Source organism: Larus michahellis, chromosome 8, assembly GCF_964199755.1.
Source record: "Larus michahellis chromosome 8, bLarMic1.1, whole genome shotgun sequence".
Classification (NCBI taxonomy): domain Eukaryota; kingdom Metazoa; phylum Chordata; class Aves; order Charadriiformes; family Laridae; genus Larus; species Larus michahellis.
In genome coordinates, this window is record NC_133903.1 from 38,982,633 (window position 1) to 39,009,450 (window position 26,818).

General features: G+C 41.5%; 1 protein-coding gene across 2 annotated transcripts in view; it reads left to right on the top strand.

Annotated features, from left to right (window-relative positions):
* Positions 1 to 26,818, top strand: part of TGFBR3 (transforming growth factor beta receptor 3) — a 121,188-nt gene that overhangs the window by 55,826 nt on the left and 38,544 nt on the right. For both annotated transcript variants that reach the window (XM_074596862.1, XM_074596863.1), the window contains exon 4: positions 16,821 to 16,958. In XM_074596862.1, the coding sequence (XP_074452963.1) occupies positions 16,821 to 16,958 (138 nt within the window). The remainder of the gene's footprint in view (positions 1 to 16,820; positions 16,959 to 26,818) is intronic.

Below are 26,818 nucleotides of genomic sequence, written 5' to 3' on the forward strand. Positions count from 1 at the left end.
TGCAGTACATCCTGAATTTGGGATGATTCTTCCGTGTCACAATGGTTTTGTACTTTAGGACTATGAAGATCTGGACAATGAAGGTGATGAAAACCTGATTCACTGTATTTCCCAGTGTGTTCATTTTAACTGTTTTCAAACGTTTACCACCACAACAGCCTTCCCCAAGGCTATGTCAGGGAAAAATGTTTTGTTTCATGCTCAGGCATCCAGGGGTCTGGGGACAGCCTTGAGATACAGCTGTGATAAAGGGGCCACTTTCTGAGCGTGGTTTAAACATGCTGACCTGCTGCACCAGAGCCATGGTCAGAGGGGACCTGCAGGTCCTGTGCCGACAGCAGGCAGGAAGGGGATTCAAGGTTTGTTATTTGGCGGCTGGAGTTAGTGAGGGTTTTGTTACCCAGTTGTTTGTTTGATTACATTTTGTTTATTTCTTCCTCTAAAAGTGCATTTATTAAAACAAGTTTCCATTTAGTACCAATCAAATGTCCACTAAGGCTGTTTTCTCAGACTTTAGGATCTCACGTACAGTGGAAATAAGGTCAGCTTCTTTTTCTGTTGTGGCCTTTTAGTGCTGAGCTCAGTGTCAGCTTGACCAAGTGCTCTAAAACTGGTAAGACAGACTAGTTTGATTTCAATTTTTGAAGCACCCTGCATCTTGGGCTTAATAATCCAAATTAAAATAATTGGATCATTATCCTATGCAGTCCTAAACTCATACTAAAATAAGAGGCTCAAGAATAAAGAGTTCGTTACTTCTGTGAGATTAAACTTCTGAGTAAGACCACAGACTTCACTAACGTTAATATTGGATCTGTGCACTGCCAAATCACTTGGCTGTACAAATTTGATGTCTCTGGTGAGCTGACCAGAATACGTGGCACAGGGTCAGGCTGGGAAATAAAAGACATGTTGCTTGGTTTGCCAGGCTGCATTGCATCTGCCCTCTGCTTGTTTGCTGCGGTACGGTGGGAAGCCTAGGCTGCTGCACTCGGGCATGTTTGGTACTGCTGGTAGGCCAAAGGCCTTTGTTTTGCAGAAAAATGGTTGCTGCTTTAGAAGAAGCCTTCAAAGATAAAACAAAGCACCATGCCTGTGCCTCTGCCAAGGTAGAGACCAGATCTGAACGTTGCGAAGATATCTTGCTGTTCTGCCTCTTCACTTTCTGACCACCTCTGCTTGGCAGCAGTAATGGATGTCTAACTACAACAGCAGACTCACAAGTGGCACTTTTTTGAACCAGGAGTGGCACGAACTACGTATAGTGAGACGGCTTGAGAGCGGAATGATGCGGGCTGCTGTGTTGCTGTCCAGTCTGTCTGGGGATGGAGAGGAGATGGAAGCAGTGGAGATGCTTAGTCTTTCTGGGGATGGAGAAGTCTGAGGTGAGACTTCAGATGAGAGGACCAGTAACTTGGTGGCCAAGGATCTGGTTTCAAATGTGAGAAGGTAAACCTTAAAAAGAAGACTACAATGTGGGAAAGGTCTGGTGAAAGTCTGGGCTGATCTCATCCAGTTTCATGGGTCAACCAACAAGAGAGTGTCTTTCGGGAGATTGTCACTTGGAGCTTGACACTCTGAATTGTGTAGCCAGCCAGTTCAGTATTGGGAGTTGACAGACACCAGAGTAGTTTGGGGAGTGCCTTCTGCCACTTGGGAGGTTCTTGCCCCACGTTCCTCTGCTTGACTTTGGAGTTTTGCTGCGGCCATGTATGCCATGCTTTCCTCACACCAGCTTCCCCAGCTTCAGTGGGGCTGTAGATCTTTCCTGGTCTGACATTACCAAGAAGAGGTATTTACTTTTGTAGTGCATATTTTTGTGGGCCACTGTGGACATTTTAAAATACTGTCACTGGGTCTGGATGGGTATGTAATATTCAGATTTTCCACAACGCTTGGTTGGCTTCAACCTCATACATGCAGGCCAGCTCTCCTGTTACGCTGAGCCCATCAAGATGAACCTGATGCCATCTCTTTAAAAAACCAAACAAACTAACAGCCACACCAGCCTCCATTTCTTGAAGAGCTTGATCGCTTTCACCCTGTTACTGCTTGTTCCTTGATGGTCTGTGTCTCTAAGTCATTCAGAGACAGCGTTATAAGTCCAACCAGAACAGGACCTACAGAGTAGCAGCAGAAAATGAGTCTGGCCACCTGCAAACGTCTCTGTCAGGCTTAAGGTTGACTGCTACTTTTTATCATAATCTTTTTTCACAGTGTTTTGCACACCACTTGTAAGAGCAAGGGAAAGGGCCCACATCAGAAAACCAAGAATGGGAAGCCCAGATGAATTACTACTTCCAGCGGTGCTCCGTGCCAGTGAGGTCTCAGAGTCAAGTTGTGAGCGACGCCGTGGCAGATGTACTCCAGGAACACCCTGTATTTGTTGCTTGGAAAGCAGTAGTTCCTCATCACATGGATCTTTTGACCCTGGGTATTTTCCAAAGCCTGCCCGCAGCCTGTGGTAGCTCCACTGGCTCACCAGGGTGGTTTCACAGACTGCTGTCATTCCTGTCCCCACAGCCCCGTCCAAGAGCCCTGTCCAGGCTGCTGGACCATTGAACTGAGCGCGAAGTGAAGCATACAACAGACCTTATAAAACCTTAAAGATACTGACAGCGTGCTCTGCAGAAATTGTAATCGTTCAATGTCTTTCTGGGATCATGCCATGTCTACTGAAAGCTGCAACTCCCATGCAGCTAGTCCACTAAAATGACACTGATGTCCTAATTGCCTTGATTGATGGACACTGCATTGCCATGTCTTTAAAACACAAAGAAACCAACAGCCACCCCAACCTCCATTGCTTTAAGGGCCCTCACAACTCTTTTCCCCCTCTTTTCTTTGTTAGCACTTTGAAGCATCAGCACTTGCATAAAATCCAGTCTTTTTTAATGTGGCTTTTTCATCTTGTTTGCTCTGGAGTGCAGTCTTTGTGGGTTGTTTTCAGCCAGCTCAGGATTTGCTGGTCATTGGATTTGGCAATCGTTCCAAGTTCTGCCCACCAGAACTGCCAGAGGAAGTCATGTGTCTGCCAGAAGAGCCTGTTTGTGCAGAGCCTGCTGTCCTGCAGGAGCAGGGCTTGATATGCATCTACCCTTAAAGAGGCAGCAGTGACTTCTCATGACTTGGAAAGTGATGTGCAAACCCTCGGTATTTTCCGTTTTTAGAAATGGGACTGTTGGCTGTGTGCAGAAAGCGAGACCTGCTCTCGGTATCTGAAGCCATGCCAAGGCCCACCACAGAAGGCTAAAGGGTTCAAAAGGAAAAAAAATGTCAGAATGACTTTCCTGATTGCTTAAATTTTTCAGTTTTGCTGACTGCTATTTAAAATTACCTGTTGGAAGCTGAAAATTGGACTCTCTTGTTTTCCTCTGCCGCGAGTGCCCGCAAGTGCTGATGTGCTGTTGCAGGATAATAGAGAGAATGGGGCAGCTGTTGCCATGGTCTTTACTAGATGGACTCTTCTTCCTCCCTCTCTGTCGCTCTTGTGTGTGTAAGCACACTGCGTACATGCTGTCACACGTTCTTTCAGGCAGATGCATGTGTTTTGAGTTTGATCATAAACTGTGATTCACATTCTTAGTCTCCAGTTCCCTCCTCAAAGCTTCTATCTGACATGTCTTGGAGTATTTATAAATTACTGCTTTGTCTATAGTTACTTTCCCCAAGAAAAGATAATTAAGGAAGTGATTACATTTCCAGGAGTCCGTTTATATCGCAAACTCGATGGGCAGGTTCCAGTCTAGCTTTGGGCTCGTGTGTGTGTGTGTGAAATGCTGGAGCAACACTTGTCATGAGTAGTTGTGTTTATGTTGTTCTCTGGAGTGTCTGTTTGAACCCAAAACTGGAATTAATGAAGTCGTTCTCCTGCAACCTCCTAGCATCAGGAAAAATTTCCAATATAAATTGTGTGGAGCTTGCTGTGCTTGACAGCTGTGCTCCTGTATCAGCTGAAAACATAAAACCTTGCAGTGGCAAGATATGAGAAGATAAAGAAATGCTTTAATTGTGTTCTTTTTTATGTAGATCATGCTTTTGATAACACTTGTATACTCAAGTTTGTGTTTCCCTAGAAGAGTCTCTTACTTTCCCTGTGAAACATAAACAGAGTACTTCTACAGTAGCAAAACTTGTTATTTAGAGGAGAAGATGCAAAAATAGCACCACCATGAGGTGCAAGCATCTGAAACTTAAATTGCTTGAAAAAGTTTGAAGGAATTATAGTTAATTTGTAGCTGATAGTGTCTCTCTAACAATTGCTATGGCAATTTATAATGGAGAAATATTTTTATTATGATTTGAGCTCATGCCAGATGTGATAAACATGATGGTGGCAGTAAGTAGTGTCTCCAGGTGAGAGGTAACAGTTTGTGATGACCCAATTCTCATCAGAAGGAAAAGTATTAATATCTGTCACCTTTCCGGAGATAACCAGCATTCTCTAACCCTGAAGAATGGTTGAAGTCTGGCTCGCATTTCTGTCATCACCCAGGGAGGCAGAGTTTTCATTTCTTCTGCACAGACACAATCTGCTAGTGCATGCCAATACGTAAGTGAAGTTTTAAGGCCTGTTGAGAAATGTGACTCCGTATGACCTTAGTTTTGCAGAAAAGCACAGTGTCACTTGCTTTGTAGATATCTTTTTCAGAATGGACCATTTGAACATGCCTTCTTTCCTCCATTAATTTAGTTTCAAGTGATACTTGCAATGAGGTAAACTAGACACTGAAAATGCACCTGAAGCTACATGGAAAAATATTGCACGCCAGGGGCAGCAGTCCATTCTTACACTGTTAGCTGGAAGGGAAGACAGTATTTTCTTCAGTAAATCTGTTTTCAAACAAAAATCAGCAGGACAGTACTGATAAGTGCATGGAATGGCATCATTGTGCAAGAAAATACTTGCATGACAGCCTCAGTCGTGCCTACGGTCAAGCCTACAGCCTTCTGTAGGATTTTGTCAGTTTTCATGGCGTTGATTCTGCAAGCGTATGCGGACATAAGTAGTCTCATTCACGTGGGTAGGCCTAATTAAATAGAAAATTTGATTCCTTAGGGGTTTGGTGGTTTTTTTTTTTCCCATGTAGTCAGTATCATAAATTCATTCTTTGAAATATTCCCAAAATACTGTTCTGATTGTACAGTGAGTAAAAGTTCTGATTTTTATTTTTTTTTTTGAAGTTTGAAAATAGAAAAAAATTGGGAAGAATAAAGACCTGCCCGAGGGGAGCAGAGAGACAATGTATTGGTTACAATTACTTTTAATCTTCTGAAAGCAGCTTCCTTTGTATTTAATTTCTAATACCATTTGTGAGCATATGTATAACAGACACACACTTGCACCAGCTCTTACCCAGGCTGGCGGGTTGCTGACAATAAAGTAAACAAAACTGTTTCCTAAATCTGGTGTTGCTGCTTAGGTTTTCATTTTTTTTATGACTCATGCACACACGCTGTTCTTTATCCTGGCTCAGAAAGCAAGAATTTAGTTTTACATGTCCAATAAAAATGTGAACTCCACATTTTACACTTCCCAATGTGACACTGCCTCTCTAAAAGACACCTGTAGAATGATGTTTCTTTTTTCCAGTCATCTGGATCTATGTGTGGTCTGGCTGCAAAACCTTTGAGGAGCAAATTCCAAATGGCGTTACCCTTTGTCCTGCAGCCTTTCCGTCATCTATTTCATGTTTGTTTGTATTGTTTCTTGCTATGTGAAGGCCCATTGTCTCAGCCTCTTCCCCTTCCACACCTGCAGCTTTTGAAACAGTGGAAAGTAGGGTGTTCATCTGATCAGGATTTGCCCTGAGATTTGGAAGTTCTGTATTGAGACTCCAGTTTTGCCATGATGTTCGTATGACCCCGTGGGCTGCGTTACATCTGTGTGGTGTTCTGCAGTTGAGATGAACTATGAACTTCCTGTGTCTGCTGTCAGAGCCTGGTCGAGACAAGATAGTGCTAACGCTGATCTCTGAGCCCACAGATAGCATTGTACTGAGCTCTGACTAACGAGACCTGTTGAGAGGCAAGATGTATCAATCCTGTAGCGGTACATTACTGCAGCTATGTAATTTCTGGTTGGGTGGCAAGCACCTAACTTGTTGAAAATACAGGCAGGGGAAACTTGTATACCTGGAAAAGCCTGAGTAGATTTGCTCAGAACGTCCCAAATGGACTTCAGGAAAATGGTCCTGGGAGAACTTTGTCGTATGTCTTTTATCTGTCAGTTTAAGAAGCATTTTCTTTGGGATTGGAGCTGCTTCTTAGGATGTACTCGTATATCCTCCAACATAGTAGTGACCCCCCCGCCACCCTGCCTTTGTTTTTTCAGGGCTTTGGGCACTATGTTAGTGCAAAACCACAACTAGTTAAGGGATGGGAGAAGGGGAGAGGATTATAAAATTAAACTTAATTTGCAGCCCAGATGATTCCCCAAAGGAAAGCTTAGTTCTGCAGTATATGTACAAGTGCAGAATAGAACATTGTCTGGGAAAATGTTTCCTTTTCACATGAGTATTCTACCTTAATTGTTAAAGTAAAACTTAAAGTCTGATGTGGTACCGTTTTGTGAATAGGCCACTTGATGACAGTAGGGGAGATGCCGTACTTGCGGCTTACAGGAATGGATCCTGTGCCCTTAAACAGATCTAAAGCCAACAAGAAATTTTCCCACAAAATGTATAAAAGGAGGACTTTCCCCTTAGGATTCATTCTACGGCATGTGAACAGTATTGATATCTACTGATTTATGTAAAGCTGAGCGAAACATCGTGGTTTTAGGTCTCAAGTGCTGGGAAGCCCGACTGCTCTGTGGAAGGGCAGATGGCACAAATGGTTTCACTTAATCTCTGGGAGCCTGGGTGTCTAGCTCGGGTCACAGGAGGAATGGGTGACGTGGTCCCAGCCCTGCACTGGTGGGCAGGGGGTTTCCATTGAAGGAAGCCTGGGGCTGGTCGCTGTGGGCAGCCCTCGCTCTGCAGGTGCCCAGGGACGGGGTAACATGTGAAGATTAGATTTGGTTGGCAGAGCTGAGCAGAGATGCTTGTGCAGAGACTGTCTGCTTTCTTTGATGCAGCTGGAAGTTTTTGAAAAATCTCATTTTTCAGGCAAACTCTGGTTCTCTAAACTATATAAAGCATGAGATAACACTGAAGACATAGAAACCAAATTGAAATATATAGGGAAAGGGAAAGCTGTATCTTATATTATTCAATTCAGGTAAACAAAGACGAAGTAGGCAGTTTACACGGGTGTATGTTCTCTACATAAAATTTCTCAGTAAGCTCTTTGGGTTATACTTTTAAGATCATTGTCGCAGAAGTAGCTCTATCAGTGTAATTACACTTATGCTAATACAGTTATTACCGTTTGTGCTCTAAAATAGCTCTCCTAAGTTTTTTTCACTTTTCTCATTCTTGCACTGTGAAAGTAATACTGCTTTCTAGTGCAAATAGGACTTCAATAACTGTCCTGTCCCTTTGCCAAATTATTTGTATCAGGAATAGCTTTGGTCCTAATTTTTTTATTACCTAGGTATTTGCATAAATGATTAGCTTCTAACATAACGTGATCACATTTGGCAGCTCCAGCTTAAAATAGCAACTTTGGAACATTAGAAATTAACTGGCTACATTTTTGTCTGAAGATAAATTATGTGACTGAGCTGTGGGCAGAAATAGTCCAACATTTTCATGACGTTCGAAGCACTATTTTGTAACGTCGTCTTGTGTCAGAACTTTCTGACGCTGTGCAAGCTGTGGTGGTTTCTCAACAGGCACTTCAGTCGCTGCATTCCCCATAAAAACTTACCAGCACGGTCGCCTGCTCTTGCAGTTTTGAGGAGAAAGTATGTGCAGTAAAACACCAGTTATGAACCAGATACAAACGACAGTGCTGCCAGGTACTGAGCAGTAAGTTTAGTGCCGTACAGCATGCCGCTGTACTATACTGTACTCGTCTTACAAGTGATGTATTTGATAATGTTACAGTGCTAAATTTTACTCGTAATTTGCCTTTTTTAATTTGTTGTCTGGTGCAGCTGAACTAAGAATCCACATGAGGAGATCTAAACGTGCTGTCATTCCATCCTGTTACATATGGATCCTCAGCTTGGTCATTTAATATTTAGGGATAGAAAGGTACCAGAACTTAGACTGGAGGCAGAACTACAGATAATATTTGAATATGCTGCAAGCTCTTAGGCTTTTGTTCTAATGGGCTCTCTTTGATCAGTCTGTCAGATACAGCTACCTTGTCAGTGGATGGACAGGTCACTCTTCAAGCTGGTTCTGAAGGTTAAACTTAGATCTTTGTTAAAGTCAGTATGTCCATTTGAGTGCATGGCTTTGCTCTGAGCGTAACATGTGCCAAGTGCAGGGGCCACGTCCATCCCCACTGAGGGCAAAGGGAGCTTTACTTAGTTCTCCCCTTGAACACACACCTTGGGGCTGCCATTTCTCCTCTGAATTATTAATAATGCATCTTCATGTTAAAGCGTCCTTCTGGGAACGTCATGCATACTTCAGAATAGTTTGTTAGTGGATGTTGGAACACGCATGTGGTACAGGAATTGAATGTCTTGATTTGTAAACTCTTTGGGGCAGGAACTGTCTGTGTCTAACACAGCACACCCTGACCTTTAGCCCCTGTTGCAGGACAAACAGAAAAAAGAAAAAAAAAAAAAAAAAGGCCGGGAGATTCCAAACACCTTTTGGTCAGAGGTTTCTGACAGTACTTCTTAATGAAGAGAGGGCAATGGGCTGTAGATCGTAGTTGGGTAGTCCTTATCAACCTTTCTGTTCTCTTGCCTTCTTTTTGATGGAGCCTAGTTTTCCAGTCTGGGTGGTAGATCATAAGGGTCAGCAGATTGTGCAATAGTATTCTTTTTTTATAAGGTAATGTATGGGACCACAACAGTCTCTGGCTTAATGCCAGTAGCTTCAGTGGAATTATGCCAGTGGTGAATCTTTCCCATGATTTTCGCAGTTGAGCTATAACTGCTGTTTAGTCAATCTGATTCTCTCTGTGGAGCGTGGGTGAGAAGGTCCAGGCAACGCCAATCCAGTTGCGACCATACATTTAGGATAAAAGACGCAAAAGGTTGATTTTTAGAATTAGAGTGTTACCTGAGCCTTGGAAATAAACTCCTCCAAGCACCTAGTAAATGCTACCACACAGCCACCAGGCGCTCAGACCTGTTCCCTGAGGACTGAGGGAAAGAAGGGAAAGGGTTTTCCCTCCCCCCGTGTGGCTCGTGCATCGCAGCCCCCCTGCCGCCTCCTGCCAGAGCAGGGCCCTGCTCCAGCAGCATCCTTTAGCGCTGCCTGGCAGAGAGAAGAAAGCATGGTCCGTCTCTGGCAAGGGCTGCGAGGATGGCATAGCTTCGAGTTCTGCAGGAGAAAAAGTAACTGTGTGTGGGTATGAGTGCTTGTTTTTAATGGCTTTGCAGCTTTCCTGGAGATATTTATTTCTCTGATGCTGTTCTGAAGATCTTCTGTCTCATTGCTGGGGTGAGTTTTCAAAAAAAAAAAAAAAAAAAGGTGTTTGCCCTGAATGAGTAAGAGAGTCTGCCTTGGAGAACCTTCCCAGAAGGGAAGTGGTGGGGTCTCACGTGCTGATAGGAGCTTGCTTATAAAATCGTTTGATTTAAGAGTGCGAATATTACCTTCAAGCAGTAACACCATGTGAACATATTTTGAATTTCTTGGAAAAATCAGCAAACTCTCTCTCAAAAACTCTTGGCTCCTGAAAGCTGGACATTGCGATCTACTCTAGCTGGCTTGGTATCAAATCTGTAACACAATATTCAATGAGCATAGCAAAAATACAAGGGGGGACGGGGAGGAGAAGTGTTCCATTTTGAATTCACAGTCCTTGCCTAAAGAATATACTTTTTCTTTACTGTCATCTTTAAAAAAAAAAAAAAGGACAAAACCCCAAAAAAACCTGGAGATCCTTCCCAAACCAATTGATAAACGCATTTGAAAAGCAGTGCAGTACTAGGTCCCACAACTTGAGGTGGATTCATGGATTAATCCTTGACTGAATTCTTTTGTAGCTAATGTATTGACATTATATTTTTCAAGTGAATTTCAGTTGAAATTCTAAACCTCTTATATTGGATAATATACACTAATGAACTGTAAAGATAAGTTTGTTCATATTAGTTTCTTTGACTGTTGCAATATCAGAATAATTCATGTCCTATAAATATTATATTAACAAAGAGAGTGAAAATACTTATAGAGGGCAGCGATAGGTATACATTTTCAAATTTCTGTTCTAAATTTTGCCTGCTTTGTACTAATTAAATTAATCTTTGCAGCTGAGTAATGAGTTAAGGTGTCATAAGTCCATCTTTAGTGCATCACTTGGAAGTCAGAAAATCTGTTTATATGATCTGAGAGTTAAAGTTCATTTTTTCTGTTCTCTTTTGGAGAACAGCTGTCCTAGCCTGGGCAGTGTAATTCAATACAACACAGCGTATTCTGTCCTGGTTTATTAGCACAAATTCGTAATGGCTGTTTTGGAAAATGTGCTATGAATTTATCTAAAGGCCTTCACACTGGAATAGCTAATTCAACCTTACAAATCCTTGGCACTTGACTTTCATCTTTTTAGAACAAAACACAGAGTCTGTGATTTGGTGCCTTGAAGTCAGCAAAACAAAATGGTACTTTAACAGCAGTGTTTACTTTGATCAGTTTTCAGCATTTGTGCCCTTGCCTTTCACGTTGTACAAATTGCTTTACCAGAGTAACGGGGCAGGAGCCCGTAGACTGTTTTTGTAGTTGGTTTCTGTGGTGATACTCAGCCTTCCATGAAACTCTGATCTCTGGGGACAGAGAAGCCTCTGCAGCCGCCTTAACCTTGCTGCTGCTAGAGACCTTAAAGGAACTCTTTGCAGACTCTGCAGACGGCAGTGGCCAGCAGGAATACATGCAAATATAGTTGGCTAAGTAATGCCAGCCGAAGTTTGATAGGCATGGCACCTATGAAATGTAGTATATTTTATTTTTTTACTGTCGTTGTAACATGTATTGAAAAATCCATTCGAGCGAATGATGCCGAGAAATGCCAAAGTTAAGACTCGGAACTTCTCTGTGCTTGCAGTTACATGCCTTGTTGCTGGTGTGCTTTTAAACAATTAATTTGTAGGGTTTGTTGTAAGATTTTTAGAATAGCTTTAATCTTAGATTTTCACCTATGACCAAGTTGTCGTATTCCTCACAAGTTAGTCATGTATTATTTGGAGGAAGCGTGTGCCAAAGGAGGCCGTGAAGGGCAGACGTGAGTCAGGAAGAGGAGCTCGCTCTGACAAACAGCTGCTGAAGCTGAGAGGGCCATTGCTGAGACACGTGTCCAGAAGGTCTGGCCTAACCATTGATTGCACAATGTGGCTGCGCAGCGGCTCAGTGATCAAACGAGCCCTTCACTGGGAGCGAGGGATGTGTTGGACCACATCGACTTATTTTCCTCTATTGCCGTTACGCTGCTGTCTGCTTGGTTAATGTGCTGTCTGTTAATATGGTTTTAAAATAACATGGGCAGAGCAATAGCAGCCGCTTTTTAAATGGACTAGGTGACCTAAAAGTGCTTTAGTCCATTTAATGATTTCTGGTTTAATTTTCTTTTGGTCTTGTTTGACCAAACTGCTCATAGAGCTGTCTGAGACGCAGAAGACTTTGACTGAGATAGTACGGTGCTGAGAAGTACAAAATGTGCATATTTTTATAAGCTGCTTTGAGCCTGTAAGAAGGGATGGGGACTTTCTCTTTTTAGATACCTTATGTGAGTTGTTTTGGTTTTTTTAAAAAAAAGTTTATATGGGAGTTTCAGAAAAATAATGAATTTTACCACAGAGTTCAGTGAGTTCAGAATTTCACACCATGTCATCATATCTAGCTGTACTGTGCTGAACATGTGTAGCACTGGTTTCTGTTGGGGTTTCTGGGAAATGCTTCACCTAAATATTTAAGAATATGGATTCTGCCAGTGAAAATACAAAAATGAAGGGAGATTTTCTACTTAGCGCTTCTGCTATTAATTAGAAACATTCTGTTTGGTGAAGTGGTCCAGTACCTTTCTGTTAATTTGTGGAGTGTTTAGAAGGTGCTGTGAGCTGTCTAGACCTTTGAGAAAGGATATGCCTTGAAGAGCTCACGGGCTAAGATGAGACAGAAAGGTGACTGGGGGAAGGGGAACACCATTTAAGAATCAGCCAATATATGATTTAACTGGAGCCACAGTTGGAGGCACTCTAGCAGAAATTACTTTTTGGTGAGAGATATTACTGTAGAGAGCAGGGATGAGGATCTTCCACTGCAGTGCTGCGGTTGGAGGTAGGCATGCCAGAAGTTAGCAGAGGGGCAAGAAGGTGGGAGTGTGGGTATGACAGCAGAAAGCGTAACAGCGCAGAGCTAAAGAGTGTGGCGGTTCCATGCTGGAGGTGCTGGTACAGCTGAAGCTTGGGACTTGTGCTTGTGTCAACGTCGTAAGCTTGCAACACCTTAGAGTCCTGTTAAGCCTTTCAGTCTCTAGAGCGGGAGTGGAAGAGGCATTTGGGTACCTCTGTTGCATGGTTAAGTCCAGGATGCCACAGTTCAAACCGCTGCTTTCCACACAGAAACACCTCTGACCTCGCTGGTGGGGTGTTTCGACCATGCCTACCTTACTTGGGCCAAAAATACTGTGTGATAGCCCACCAGCTGCTGTCGCGCAAGGTGAAATCCATATGCTTGGCAGATAGGTTGTTGGCAAAAAGCTCTTGAATGCTACTAACTCCCCAGCAGTTTGCTTGAAATTTTTTCTAAGGACCAGGAAAAAATCTCTCATAATAGATACCACTGTTGTGTATCACCAAGCACAGACGGTGCTGGGGGCAATCATAAATACTAGGGGAGGATGTAGTTACACCAGGAGGAGACTGTTAATTTTGTACGACTTCTCAGCGGGAACAGTCACGCTCAGGCTAGGCTACCCAGCTGCTCCTCAGCAGGGCTAGCTCTGAAGCAAAAATGAATTATGAAAAACACGGTGACCAGGCTGGTCCTGAGCAGGTGCTGAGCAGCTCAGGGGTTGTTTTGTTTTTTTTTTTTAATCTGGAAAACCAAGCTGGTGCTGAGGACTCCATTATGCCAAGGAATATATATGCCAAGAGGCTGCTGCAGAAGCATGCTCATGTTAACTATATTCTTTCTCAAGTTTAGGACTAGGAATATGAATCCCACATTATGTGGTTTTTTGCTGTCTTACTTATGAGCAAACGGAGGAGTGCAATAATGCAAAATTACATTTATTATGAAAATTTTCACGGGAACACTTAACTTATGAAAAATTAATTGATTTTGTGTTGAAGTCCTGGAGTTTTGCTTAAGGATCAGTCTGCACTTTTCAGGCACAAATGTAGGAAAATTCCATTATGTGATATAATTTATCCTCCAATTCCAGCCAAAGGCAAGGATAGATATATCACCACTTCTGAATACAGCTCAAACTTTGTTGATTATTTCCATACGTGTATGGAAATAATCGTATGTGTGTATATTATATACATACTTAATTTCCAAAGCCTAAAGGAATAGCAACTATGAAATCTGATAGTAGGTCCAGTTGCAAAGAGTCTCTGATTTTCTCACTAAGGTAGTGTGATTGCTCTGTGTGCTCTTTCATGTGACCAAACCAAGAGGCAGAAATCTTCATGAAGTCTAAAACATCTGTCTGGTCTGATAGATGTTGGCTTTGAATAAACTTGCCTGAGATCAGTTGAAACAGAGATACTTCTCCATTTCCTTATTACCCAAAGGACTTGGCCTAGCTATTTCTGAGATGAAGTTTTCAGTGTGTTGTATTTCTTGTATCATTTCTGGTTTTAATAAATACCAGAGGTTTTAAATAGCAAAAATTTAAAAAATTTCTAATAGGAGCCTCTCCTTTGCATTGATTTGATATTCTAATAAAAACACCACCAGGGTGCAAGTCCAAGCTGAGTGCCCCGCTTGGCCAGTGTGAGAGGGTTGTTTTTCTATTCTTGGTTATTTAAGTACATAAACCTATATTATAGCTTGTTTTATCAATATTTACATTAGTCTTTACTTTCTTTGGGATCAGAAGAAATCAGTTATCATTGGGTGTGAAAATGTGGCTATGGATGCATATAAGGGTGGATGTGTTTAGTATTTCCTCAGTTTAGTGGAGTAAATTTTCTCTTTGACACTTCGATGGTTAGAGAGTTTAAAATTGAATGTACTTTATGCCATCTGGAGCTGAAAAAATATCAGAATAAAATTTGCACTCATATTTGCCAGATCAGGACTGTGAAAGATATACCTGGGCTACTTTGGTAAACTTAGATTACAGCATTTTTATTGCTTTGTAAGAAAACGTAACCCCAGAACAAGGTGATTATATTTAATAGTTTAAACAGCTTATTACTAATTAGCTGTGATTACAGCTGAAAACCCACAAGAATTAATGAAAGCTTTTTAATAGCCGTGAATTTAATAGCAGTTCTAAACACCTTTTTCTTTCCACTTTTGCCTCTCAATTTCTAGACAGAACAACAAAGAGGGAGCCTTGTAAAACAAGTAACTCTATCTTCTCTCTTATTTTCACCTAACAATTATTTTGGCTTTATAGCCTGATACCCTAAAGCAGTTTTTATAGCTAAGATCGTGACTGTTTGGCATTGGAAGTCTCTGTCATCCTGTTAGCATTCAAAGTGCTAACACCCTGCAGTTTCTTAAAAGGAGGTATTTTATTCTACTGAGGCAGAAAATGGAGAGAAATTCAGTCCCTGGGAGACGTGGTAATCTATGGTACTTAATGTTTTCTTTTGGAAATGCATAAATATAAGCAGACCTCCTGGCGGGAGAGGCCAAGCAGTGGTAAAGGTGAAGGTGGCGGCCTTTGGGTGGGAGATGTCGGTGCCCAGCCTTCCTGCGGGCAGAGCGAGCGCTGCCCCTGCTGCTGAAGAGAAGACCTGCTCCTTCTTTTAAAGCAGTTCCATCTTTAGTACAAATACGGAATTATTCTTTTAATACCAGTTTTCCAACAAGTTTTAATCAAGCATAAGAAAGATGAAGATATGGATGTTCTCGGTGCCCCCAGAGGTGTGCCTGTGGGGTTTGACATCTCTTTCTCTGTGGGGGCTGGAGGTGTGTTCAGTCAGTGGATTTTAAGAATCTAGTAAATTCTGCTTACTGATTGGCCTGGTAAGTAACACAGCTAGTTGTTTGCCAGCTTTTCCTAAATTCTTAAGTAGACAAAAAAGGCGTCTCTGCTGTCCTCCAGGTGTCTCTCAGCCCTGAGACCTAGGTTTGACTTTCACTTTGCAGTGATGGTGAACTTTTCACTTTGGGTGGGGAGGAAAAAATAAAGAAAATAACTAAAAAAAAAAAAAGCTAACTTTTTCTTTTGGAAAGATTTTCAACAGTAATGGGTACCTAATATTCAGTTTGATCTCTAGCTTTCATATAGTTAGTTTGCCAGATGAGTCTGCATTTACTTTAATGGTAAACTAACTGATGCTTACTCCTATATAAGAATAATGCAATAAACTATACTTAGAAGATTTCATGTCTCAGATTTCCTTTCAAATTCTCTAGGAGGAGACAAAATTCATTCTGAATTACCTGTATGCGCATTTCTGTGTGCCACCACTCAAATGAGTGGTTGTGTTCATGTTTGCTCTCTCTATACGTTTTCTAGAAAGAGCTGTGATTCTGTGTCAGGGAACCCACCTGCCGCCCACTGTTGAGAGACATAGGCTTGCCTTGCTTAGTCACAGAAGCACAGAATATCTCGAGTTGGAAGGGACCCATCAGGATCATCAAGTCCCGACTCCCTGCTCCTCACAGGACCACCGAAAACTAAACCACGTCACTAAGAGCACTGTCCAGATGCTCCTTGAACTTCCATGCTAAAACTTTTTCCTTATAGAGCAGGATGAACTATCAAGACAAATGCTGACTGCTTAAAAAGCTTATAAGATACTGTAAAAACACTGTGATTTCAGTTACAAGTTGTCTATGTGCTAAAAACTGACAGGCTATTCTCTGTTGTGCATTTGGTTAGAGTTTTGCCCCTCATCAGGCCCTTTCTAGAAGGGCAGCACCGGGATGTGAGGAGCTGGGCAGGAGGGTCTTCCAGCGACCAGACTTCTTAAAAATCACCTCTAACGGGTTGCGTCAATTCTGTGATGTCCACTTTCTTGGGATCATTTTCCCCATGTATCCTTTTAGTGCCTGAAGACAGACATTTTCTTTCCCTAGTGTATGTTAAAATTTCTGAAGGAATTCCTTCCATAAACTAGTGTAGTGCTTGCTTGTGTTTCTGGATTCGTTCCTCCTGTTTTTTGTTTGTTCAGTTTTATTTGTTTTGTAGGTTAGATTTATGCCCTAATAGCATCAGCAGATGAGGTTTGTACTCTAAGCCAGCTTTGTAGGTTACATCTAGAAACCAGAAATCAGGGTTTGCTTTGCAATTCTTTTTATCTCCTTGTTCTCCAACTCTCAGCTTAGTGGTTTGACCTTTTGCATAAGCTATTTTTCATCAGCGTTTGCCAAAGTTTTCTTAAACACTTTAGCAGTGCTTTGCAAGCATAGAGCGCAAACATTAACTGTTTCATTCTTTATATTATCTGTGCTCTGTTGACTGATTTTTTTGGAAGTAGATTAGTCTATAATCTTGGGTCAAGAGGTCTGAGTGCTAGAAGCCATAATATATGTAAAAATGACCTTCGATTCATTGTTTCAAATTCTGCTTTGGTTTTGAAACTTATGAGAGGGGTATTCATGTATTTCTGTGTTTCTCTGCAGGTCACGTTACACTTGAATCCGATTTCATCAGTGCATATTCACCAGAAGCCTCTGGTGTTTGTGCTCAACTCTCCTTTGCCTCTGGTCTGGAAGCTAAAAACAGAAAGACTGGCACCTGGAATCCAAAGAGTTTTCTTTGTAAGTATACACAGTCGTCTGGCCTGCTCTATATCATAGCTTCTTGTCGCACAAGACAGAGTTAATGACATTCATTTGGAAAGTTTTTAAACATACATTAAAAAAAACAACAAGTTAACAGGAGGTCAAGTTTCAGCGTGTGGCTCTGGGGAACGGTTAGGTGGCAGGGCAAAGCAGTTTGGAAAAAGTACCTAATTACTTTTTATGTGAATTCAAGGAAAAGAAACCCAAACTGCTTTTTCAGAATCTGCATATCACGTAGTCATTAACACTAGCAACCATTCCAGTTCAAAAAGCTGGGACGTTGTAAGAGATTGCCAGTCCTGAATAGAAGTTTAATAGTACCCTAATGCAAAAAGCCTCAAAGCAATGGGAAATGTTATGGGTGGATGCTAGTTGTGTGGTCTCTGACCAAAACAAAAATCTGTATGTGTTGAGCTCAATATGTACAATTACGGTTTATGTCTCTAATGAAGCTTGGTCTATTGAAATGACCGAGCTAAGCCCAGAATGAAGTCATTTTTATTTCTCAGAAAGACTGGAGCACTGCTTATAATGTAGGATCCAAATATTACCTAGTATTTGTAAATCATGTCCTTGGAGTTTGCCAGGACATTCAAGTTTGCTATTTGTAGTGAAACGGACAAGTTGTTTGGATTAAATTTTTAATGCGTGACATCATGTCTAATCATGAGTCGTCTTTATTAAAGTTGCAGCTTTTACTATATTCAACTCTAATTGCAGAACTAAACTTGATTATTTTTAGCTGTATCCTTATAGGGTTTAATTTTACTCCTCCAGCACAGCTGACAGTGGTAGGCAAGACTGCTGCTGCAGCACCAGGTGGGTACTTAATGGTGTCACCGTGCATCAGCAGGAGGAGGGGATGGACAATGTTGCTGCACTGATGCACAGTGAAGGGATGCTGCGCTCTCAGTTGAGCTGATATGGTGGTGACACCGTTATGTGCACCAAGAGTCCTATCATTTGTTGGACACCAAAAGTTTTCTAGGATTGTTTTTCTTTTTCCTGTCATCAGTTTACAAGAGTAGGAGTACCCTTGATATTTTGAACTTTGAAGGACTCTATCCTGTTTCCAGCGCAATGTGTTACTGACTGGTGCAAATAACATGGGCTTGTTTGTATTCTAAGGTATTCACAATCTTGGGTTTTCTCATTACTGTGTTGGAGACTCTTAACTGTTACCTTCTGTTGACCATTCTTGGTCTTTACTGCAACCAGTACAATTCAGGTCTGCTCAGAAAATGACAGAGGAAGAAAATGATGAGCAACAACAGTATGATAAGATTCCTCACTCCTCCTGGGGCCAAAAGAAACAGCATCTTCCATCAGTTAGTTTAATCTTGGACATACTTTCAGTTTAGTTTTGATCTTCTCCTACAATTATTACATCATCACTCGCATTCCATATCAGCTAGTTTGTGTTCAGCTATCTCTTCGCTTCTCTTCCTCCTCCTCCAGGCTTTTCCCTCTCCCCTCACCTTGCCTCTGGGAGCGAAGAGGCGCTCTGCCGAGAGCCATCCATTTCCACTCAGCAGGCTGCGCCGGTGTTCAGACTGTGATCATGCTGGGCTTGCTTGGCTTGGCTCAGCAGGGCTTCAGCAGGCTGCACTAAGGCATAGGAACAACAGGAATGTGCCTAAGGCCTCAGCTGCCAAAACTGTATGATTAGCTAAGCGTTTGCTTCAGAAAACTGTTTCAAGCTCTCCTGGTTACAAAAACAGGCTTGAAAATGTGAGCAGCAGCAGTCATGATTCATGCCAAACAAGAAGTTGTCTGACCTCAGGAGCTGCCTCAGCACAGGTGCTGCAGGAAGGGGTGGGCTGTCTCTCAGGTGGGGCAGGATTGCCTGGCAGATGCTACAGGTTGTTCTCCATTGGTGGGACTCAAATACCTCCTGTCAGTACTCCAGCCTCTCTTAGGCTCTGCTGGTCACAGTACGGGCTGACAGTGGTGGTGCCTCATGCCATCCCCACGCACACGCCTGTGGCGCTGGGGTAACACTGCTCCCCATAAGCTCTGCAGATACAAGAACTTGCCTTTCCATTGTGAGCAGCGAACTAGCTCTCAGTGTTGACCCATCCCTAATCATGTTTAAACATCTGAACAGCTCTCCATAATAATTGGGGATCTCTTCAAGTGCCGTATAATTTATGTATTCTTCCTTCCATTGCGTTAAGCTTTCTATGTTTCTTTTCTGTAAAGCGCTTTAAGAATGAGATTGCAGAACAGAGCACACCAGGGACGTGCACGATCCACTGTTGCCTCTCCCAGTTTAGTCCCTGAAGTCCCTCTCACTCCAGAATCTCATACTGTGTGTTCTCTAAGGCAATATTTTTGCTGCAAACACAAGCTAACCTCTGTCTCTTATCAGGGGCTCATCAGCCTTCCCACTTTCCATGTACCATTTTCTCGGTAGCTAGTGTAGCTTGGGATGATAGGCCTTGAGGTTATAGGCTAAACAGTTTAAACTGTAGTGATCATCCATTGCTTTTCCACAGTTCACTCTGCTCACAAGGAGAAATGCATTGTTTTTCCAAAAGCTTTCTGAAAAAAGAGCACAGAATCATGCAGCACAGAAAACATAGGAAATACTGAGTAAGTCCTACCAGCACCTGTAGGCAAATGCAATACGACAAAAAAATTGAGGGGCTGTAGTTTTGCAGCAGAGCTGTTCGCCTGCTTTGGGCCATGCCAGTTTGCAATCCCCGGGACTGCCTCTGGAGCCTGTCCCTTTGCAGAATCCATTCTTGTTTCAGGTGAGTTGTGGGGCAGAGGGACATACTGCTTCCACTCTAGTAGGGTAGAGGCTCCCTGCCTCTTTGCTAGAGCCGTCAGTAAGTTTTAGAGAATTGAGCCTAGGAGTGTAAATCACAGCTCCAAGGGATGCATAGTGCAGAGCGTGCTTCCTTGGCCCTGGTTTGAAAATACTTGGCTTATCCATGTACTTCTGCTGCTCTGTCTTGTCCATTCTCCTTAAATGCATAGCCAAGCCAGAAAACAGAGTATTTTGAATCAAAAGATTTCAAATTTAAAAAAAAACCTTTTAATGCCAATCATTTCTATGCTTAAAACAGAAATCTGTGTCATGCATACCATAGGAGTGTCATAACTATTGTGTCTGTCTCTGTGGAAGCATCAAGCAGGATTATTGTTGACTTTCCAGCTTCTCCTTCAGACTTTTCAAACAAAATGTTCATTCACACTTTTGTTAATATACTGTATGTAAAGTGTGAATTGCGCAATTTCATTGATTGATCCCTAGTTAGAAAGATAAGTAGTATAAAGAAGTTTAAACGGCAACTTCTGGGACTTACTGCTGATAAAGACAACACCCCTAAAGCCAAGTCAAAGTTTGTAGTTAAAGGATCATGTAACCATTAGTGAAGTCCTAGCTGTTTATTTCTTTTTATTACTAGCTATTATTTTTTTCCTGTAAAGCATCATAATAAAGTTATTAAACTGTTACGGGGAAGTGTGTTTGAATAAGTAAATAAAAAAAGAACCTTCGATCTTCTAATTTGTAATTTTTAACAAAGATGACGACTCCAGGATGTGAGCAGCCAATGAATCAGAGCACTCTGTAAAGTGCTGTTACTACCATTGTACAGGTCGAGAAACTAAGGCACACTGAGCTTAAGTGATGCTTATATTGGAGCAGAGGGTAGAGTCAGAGCTGTATGTTCTCAGTGTCCTTATTAGGAAGATGGTCTGCTACCTTTGCTCTGTGAATTAATTAATTGAATTTCCACTAAAGCTAAGCCACCCCAGATTGCTTTATTTAAAGGAAAGGATGAAAAGATTTAATGCTTGTGTCAGCACATATCCAGAAGACCAGGAAACTACTGTGCTACTGAATTGGGCTGGAGTTTAAGTTCTTATTGTATAATTCAAGCTTTTGGATTTTTGCCTTGGACCTGGTCCTCCATTAGGCAGAAGTTTAAAATGAATGGGGGAGGCAATCCAGCCTTTGGGTGTATGGTTATAGTATAGAGAGAAGTACAAAATACCTTCTTGATAAACATTTTTCAGTATAAAATTGTAAATTTGATGTATACATGTGGTTTTGCACTTATTTTTATCATGTGATGCATATAGCTTCAGTCAGCACAGTGACTTGTCACACGCTTTATCTTCATGGAGGCAGCTCACAGTTTCACAAAATGGTTACTGGTGGCTAAACCTCGCAGTGGAATAAATTATCATTAAAAATTAAATAGCATGACCCAACAAAACCAAAGGTTGTGTTCTGTTAATATCAGGATTTTTTTAATGTCATGTTTTGAAGACTTTTTTCCAAACCCATGGCAGTGAATGGAAGCACAGTGATGCTTATGGAGTGACAGTACTTTGGAGGAAGCCATCTGAGATGGGGCAGGGATGCTAAAGGGAGTTGCTGTTTACTGGTCTGTTGCCTTACTGTATTGTCATTTTGCTTCTCAGGGCATCCTTCCCCATCTGTGAACCTGAGAGAACACTAGTGAATAGTCTTAAGAAAAAATTTTAGCAACTTGATAAAAACCTGACATAAATTTCTACGTGTGTTAGAGAAAAGTGAATATATGGTGACTGCATAGTGTGGTGTTAACAATACATTTGGCATAGACAGGATTATTTTCATACTCTACATGAGTTTATATAGATATAGATATATCTTGATGGGTTAAGTAGGTGGTGCTGGGAAAATTATTGTGATTTTAGAAAAGTAAGTCTTGAGTTTATTCTCATCGTGTTAAAAATAAATACACCTAAGTATCATGCCCTTTCAATCTGAAAATACATGGGATGGGTTAGTGCATGAACTCTGCCTGACCTAAGTAAATGAAAATCACCACTTTGATTACTGATATGTCTAGTCATATTAGTCTGATTGGATATTTTCACATGTCACAAAAATACAACAGTTTGGGAATGGACATTTTTGGTTCAAATGTTCCTGGGCTGGACCATCGGCCCCCTTCATCCCCAGATCAGAAGGCCCTCTTCATCCCCACCCCTCGGAAGAGCAGTGCATGGGTGGGAAGGTCTACTCAGTTCAGCAAGGGGAGTACTTAGCATCTGTGCTAAATATTTCTTTTTCCTCAGGAGGAAATAAATGCCAAAAGTACATCAGAAAGGGGGAGTGGGAGAGGAAGTTGAAGGCCATCTTCACCAGTGATTGAACTGGTTAGATTATGGTATCGCAATTTTACATAACCTAGGCAACACCTGTAGAAAATGCTTTCACCTGGAATCCTGTTACAGGTCAGTCTTGCAGAAAAGCCTTGCCAGACCTCTCCCACCATCCCACTTCAAATTTTCATATAACAAAATAATTTCCTCCCTTTCCATCAAGTCATTATTTCTCTCCTTCCCTAAAAGCAGCTTATTGCAATCTTGTCTTGGCAGAAACCCAGAAGTTTTATGAAACTGCCCAGAAAGAGGGTTTTATAGGTGCTACTCAGCAAGTGAATTTTTTCTTTAGATTTGGTGGCTTTCTCAATTGCTTTTATAGCCTAGGAGTGTCTTTACTGGGCAAGTGAAAGTAGTGAGAATTAAATCAATGAAAGAATGGACCCAATCCTTTGTGATTTCCTGGCAGAAATCACTGTTAGAATAGATCAAAAAAACCTGAAATATCTAAATAAGTGATTTTAATATAGTATTTAATTTTAGATGTGATGCCTCAGCTCTTTCTCTGAGTTAGTTATTCAGGCAATTGAATACCTAAGAGTTACAGATGAGAAAGCACTTATGCAAGCAAATAACCTTACTCACAAGAAGCCCTTTAATAGGACTGAATGTGTGTTTTAAGTTAGTAAAATGGAGGAAGCAACAGCAGTAATGATAAATGCAAAACTAGATCACATGATTGTGGCCTCAGATTTGAAAAGAAAAGCTTTGAAGAACTGATCGAATGAAGAGTTTAATTATTAGTCATTTATGTATTTCTAAGAAGAAAAAAAGCCATGTTCTTATTACTTCAGCCAATAGCTGGTTTATTCCTTTCAGTTCATGAAAATATGGTTCACATATTTTGGGTCTCTGCCACCAAACCACAGGCTGTTCTATGGTTTGCACTAGATTTTGGATGACTGACAAGACTCACTGAAAAACAAGTGCTATTTGTTTTCCTGTGCCTAGTATTTAACGGGAAATCAGGAGGCTAAATTTCCAATCACTGGTTAAAGAGACCCAGATGTGAATAGAGTGCTCTGCTAGGAGAAGAGTGAGGAAGGATAGGAAATGCATGACTAGTGATAAATTTGGTATAAATAGTGACCTTTCACTATTCAAAGTAAAAGCTGTAGATTTTCAGTGTTGTGTAACAGTGTGAAGAGGAATTTAAAAGGACGTTTACATTTCTATAGAATCCTGGGTTTGTTTTTTTTGTAAATCTTCATCGTTCTTCTACTCAGGAGCTGGAAATAATCCTGTAGTTGCCCTTTTACACTTGGCAGAGTTCATATTCCCCCTTCCCCTCCCCACACCATTTCCTTGCCTTTTGAAAGAATGTGAAAATAACTTTAAGTATCTAATTAAAAGCAGTGTTTAGTAAACAGTGACTCTTATTATGCTTTTCACAATAGTAAATTTCCCTGAAGATTTTGTCTTGTGGCCTGATTCAACCCCCTGCAAAATCCTGCTTTTCTAAAGGCCATACAACTGGTTTGCTCCCAGAAATATCAGGGGGGTTTCAGGTTACGTATGGTGGTTCTTCATGCATCCTTGGCAATAGAGTGAAAGGATTTTGTCAGAAGTACAAATGGCAGAAAATGACAGGGTGGTAAATACATGTTTGAAAGTGATGCCTTGTCTGCATTCAGTAAAAGGAGTTTGAGTACAGTAACCCTAGTAAGGCATCTTTAAATATCCAGGTAGGGTTTTTTTTTCATTCAAAGCTTGCTTCATGAAGGCGTTACAGAAGAGAAGTGATATTTTTGGGTTAGGAAGCAAGATATAGTACATGAAGCAAATGTGCAGTGTATAGTAAGAAACGTCTATATGTGGTAGTGTGATGTCCCAAAACAGGGAAATTTTATGTATGTAGGTGTCCTCTGCTTTTACTGTAAGCACTTTGGTTTGGGCAGAAATATTTCAAAAACACCAACTTGCCAGTAAATTTCAGAGGAAGCAAGGCGGATCAATATGCCTTGGTTTCTCCTTTTGCGGGATGTTCAAATCCTGCATTTTTTTTGAGATTGATTTGCTCAGAGTATCACATAGTTCATACCACATCTCCTCCTGTCCAGGTGATTTAAGCCATCTTTCAAAACGCAGGCTTTATTGCTTGGTGTTTCTTTCAGATTCAAGAGCCAGGCTGTCTTCATGGGTCACAGCTCCAACCAAAACTTTGTGTTGAGAGTGCGGATGGGCCACGCCTGGAGGCAGTTGCCTCTTGGATCTGATGCTGGTCTTTCTTGTTGCTGCCACTGACTGATCCTGAGTGCTCCTCCTTCTCACAGCCCCTCTAGGGGCCCAGACCCATCACTTTCAGAGCAAAGGAGACTGATAGTTAGGAAGACCCAGGCTTTAAGTTAAACCAGGCTGCAAGAGAAAGGAAGGAGATAACATCCTGGCATTTAGAGGCCGAGGTGTGCTGCCAGACCCATCTTGCAGGAGCCTGAAGGGCCTGGAACAGGTGTCTGTGATAGTCTTTTCTCTTTTGTATGGTCACGGCTCCTTCCCTTCTCTGCTTGCTTCAGTAAACAGGGGGTTTAGCTACTAGTGGAAGTTTACAAAAGCAGGCAACGGATTTTGGCAGACTACTGGTGTTAGTGATATGGAGATAATAAATCACAACAGGTTGTGTTACTGAGTCATCGATTCCAGTGGAAACTATAGCTGCAGTTGCGTAGATCTGCTTTAATTCTCCCCTTCTTTTCTTCCACTAAATTGAATCTAACTTGAAACAGAATCCCTGGAAAAGCTTCTGCTACCTTATTTTCTTCAGATCAAACAATTGTTATGTTGAGTCTATTAAGATGTTGTTAGATTAATGTGAGATGAGTAGACAATTACCTGTGTGCAATTAATAAACCCCTGCTGAGCCCTAAACTGTGGGAGCAGATCTCCCCTTTACATGGATTTTTTTTTTTCCTTTTTATCATTCTAGTAACTGTTCCACAGGGGTTCTGAAAGTTACACTTGCTTTGACTCAGTTTCAGCTTTGATGGAAAATCCCAGGATCTTCTTTTTAGATACATAAAGATGTGCAAAAGTCTGATCCCACAAGATTCTGCTTTCATCCCAAGAAAGTGTTGAGCAGCCCTAATTCGTATCGAGATCTTTGGTAGTTGGCAAACTGAGCATTTCCTGGGAAGTAGAATTAAAATCTAAAACGTAATTAAGATAATGTGGCTTCTTTCGTACGCTTGTTTTCAAAAATGTGAAAACTGAAAGTGGAAATTTGTGATGACTCTAAGTGGTCTTGAGAACACTAAACTGAAAATGAAAAATTTTACTACTGCCTGAAAGCAGAGCACCTCTGTGCCTGGAGCCACAAGGACTGTACAGAGCTGATAGATGATTCACACGTGTTGCGTGTCATTTCAAAAGCAGCATGTTTCCTAGTCACTTGCCAAAGAGAATTGTTCTCTTGGAGATTACAGTGTGTTTTATGTGGATTTATGAACAACAAAGGATATATTTTTGAGTTTCCAAATACCTGCTATTTCTCCATCCATGGCTTTACTTTTCCTCTGCTAAGGGCACAAAAGCACATCAAAGTACATTATCAAAAAACACCAGCTGAGTCTGAGCCCCATGTGGGCTGCTCTGAAAGGCGGTTCAAGTTTTTGAATTTTATTCTGAGCAGATTTCCTCCTCTCCTACACGTTCAGCCACAGGTCTGATACCGTGTAGCTCGGATAAAAATATGAAGGATGCTGCTTTTCTTCTGCTAGTATATTTGCCTCGGTCTTGGCTTTTTGGGTGGCTTTGTTGGTCACTTGTGCTGGAGGGGCCTTGATGAGTAGTGATGAGTAGCTGTTGCTGTCAGGAGAGGGACTGGTTCATGCTGTGTAGCTGTGGACGCTTAACTTTGTATCCTGGGTCATCTCCCAAAGGTGCCTACCTCTCTCTCAAGGCTAAATTATGAACTTGCTTCCTACTTGTGAGTTCTGAATTATAACTATGCTAAATACTTAAAATGTCATAAAGCAAACAAAATAAATATCCCTATTGGATCAGGTTCAAAGAGGGAAAAAAAAAAAGGCAATAAACATTTAAAAGGAGAGAAGGAAATAGGTAAAATAAGAAACAGAAGACGCTATTTTGAGTGTGTGCAGTGTTCATGCTCACCAGTGTATATATTTGGGCTGGTTCTGGGAGTTGTTCTTTCTGGGGAATAGTAACTTACGCCATTTGGCACTTCTGCCAGGTATCTGATGTCCTCAACTACCATGGCAGCCTTGCAAGGGCAGTTTTTGTAAGACTGGAAAGTTTTCTTAAGGGACATATAAAGGCGCTTTTTTTTTTTTTCTACATGAGGGGTATGTGTTTCCTTGCCTCTGTAGAGTGCAAAGAAAATTACAATCCCTATTTCCCGCAACGGTCAGCAGGGTAATAGTGTGTGTAATCAAAATATATTCCTAAACAGGTTTTGTTCGTTGGCAGAATACTTAGCTTTTGGTAGCGAATTTTCAAAATACTGTACTTGATCCTCATTTCCTCCAACTGCAGAAGAGCCCTTTGAACCGCGGTCCTTGCTGTGGTTAGTGGCCGTGGCCAGTATCTCTTGGTCTTGCAAACTGATTTTCCATGTCAGGCTTGGAAGTGTCCTCATTTAGCCTCAGAAACGTGACAGGGCATGTAGGTGAACTCAGCAGCGGGGGATGTTTCTGTTACAGTCACTTTTA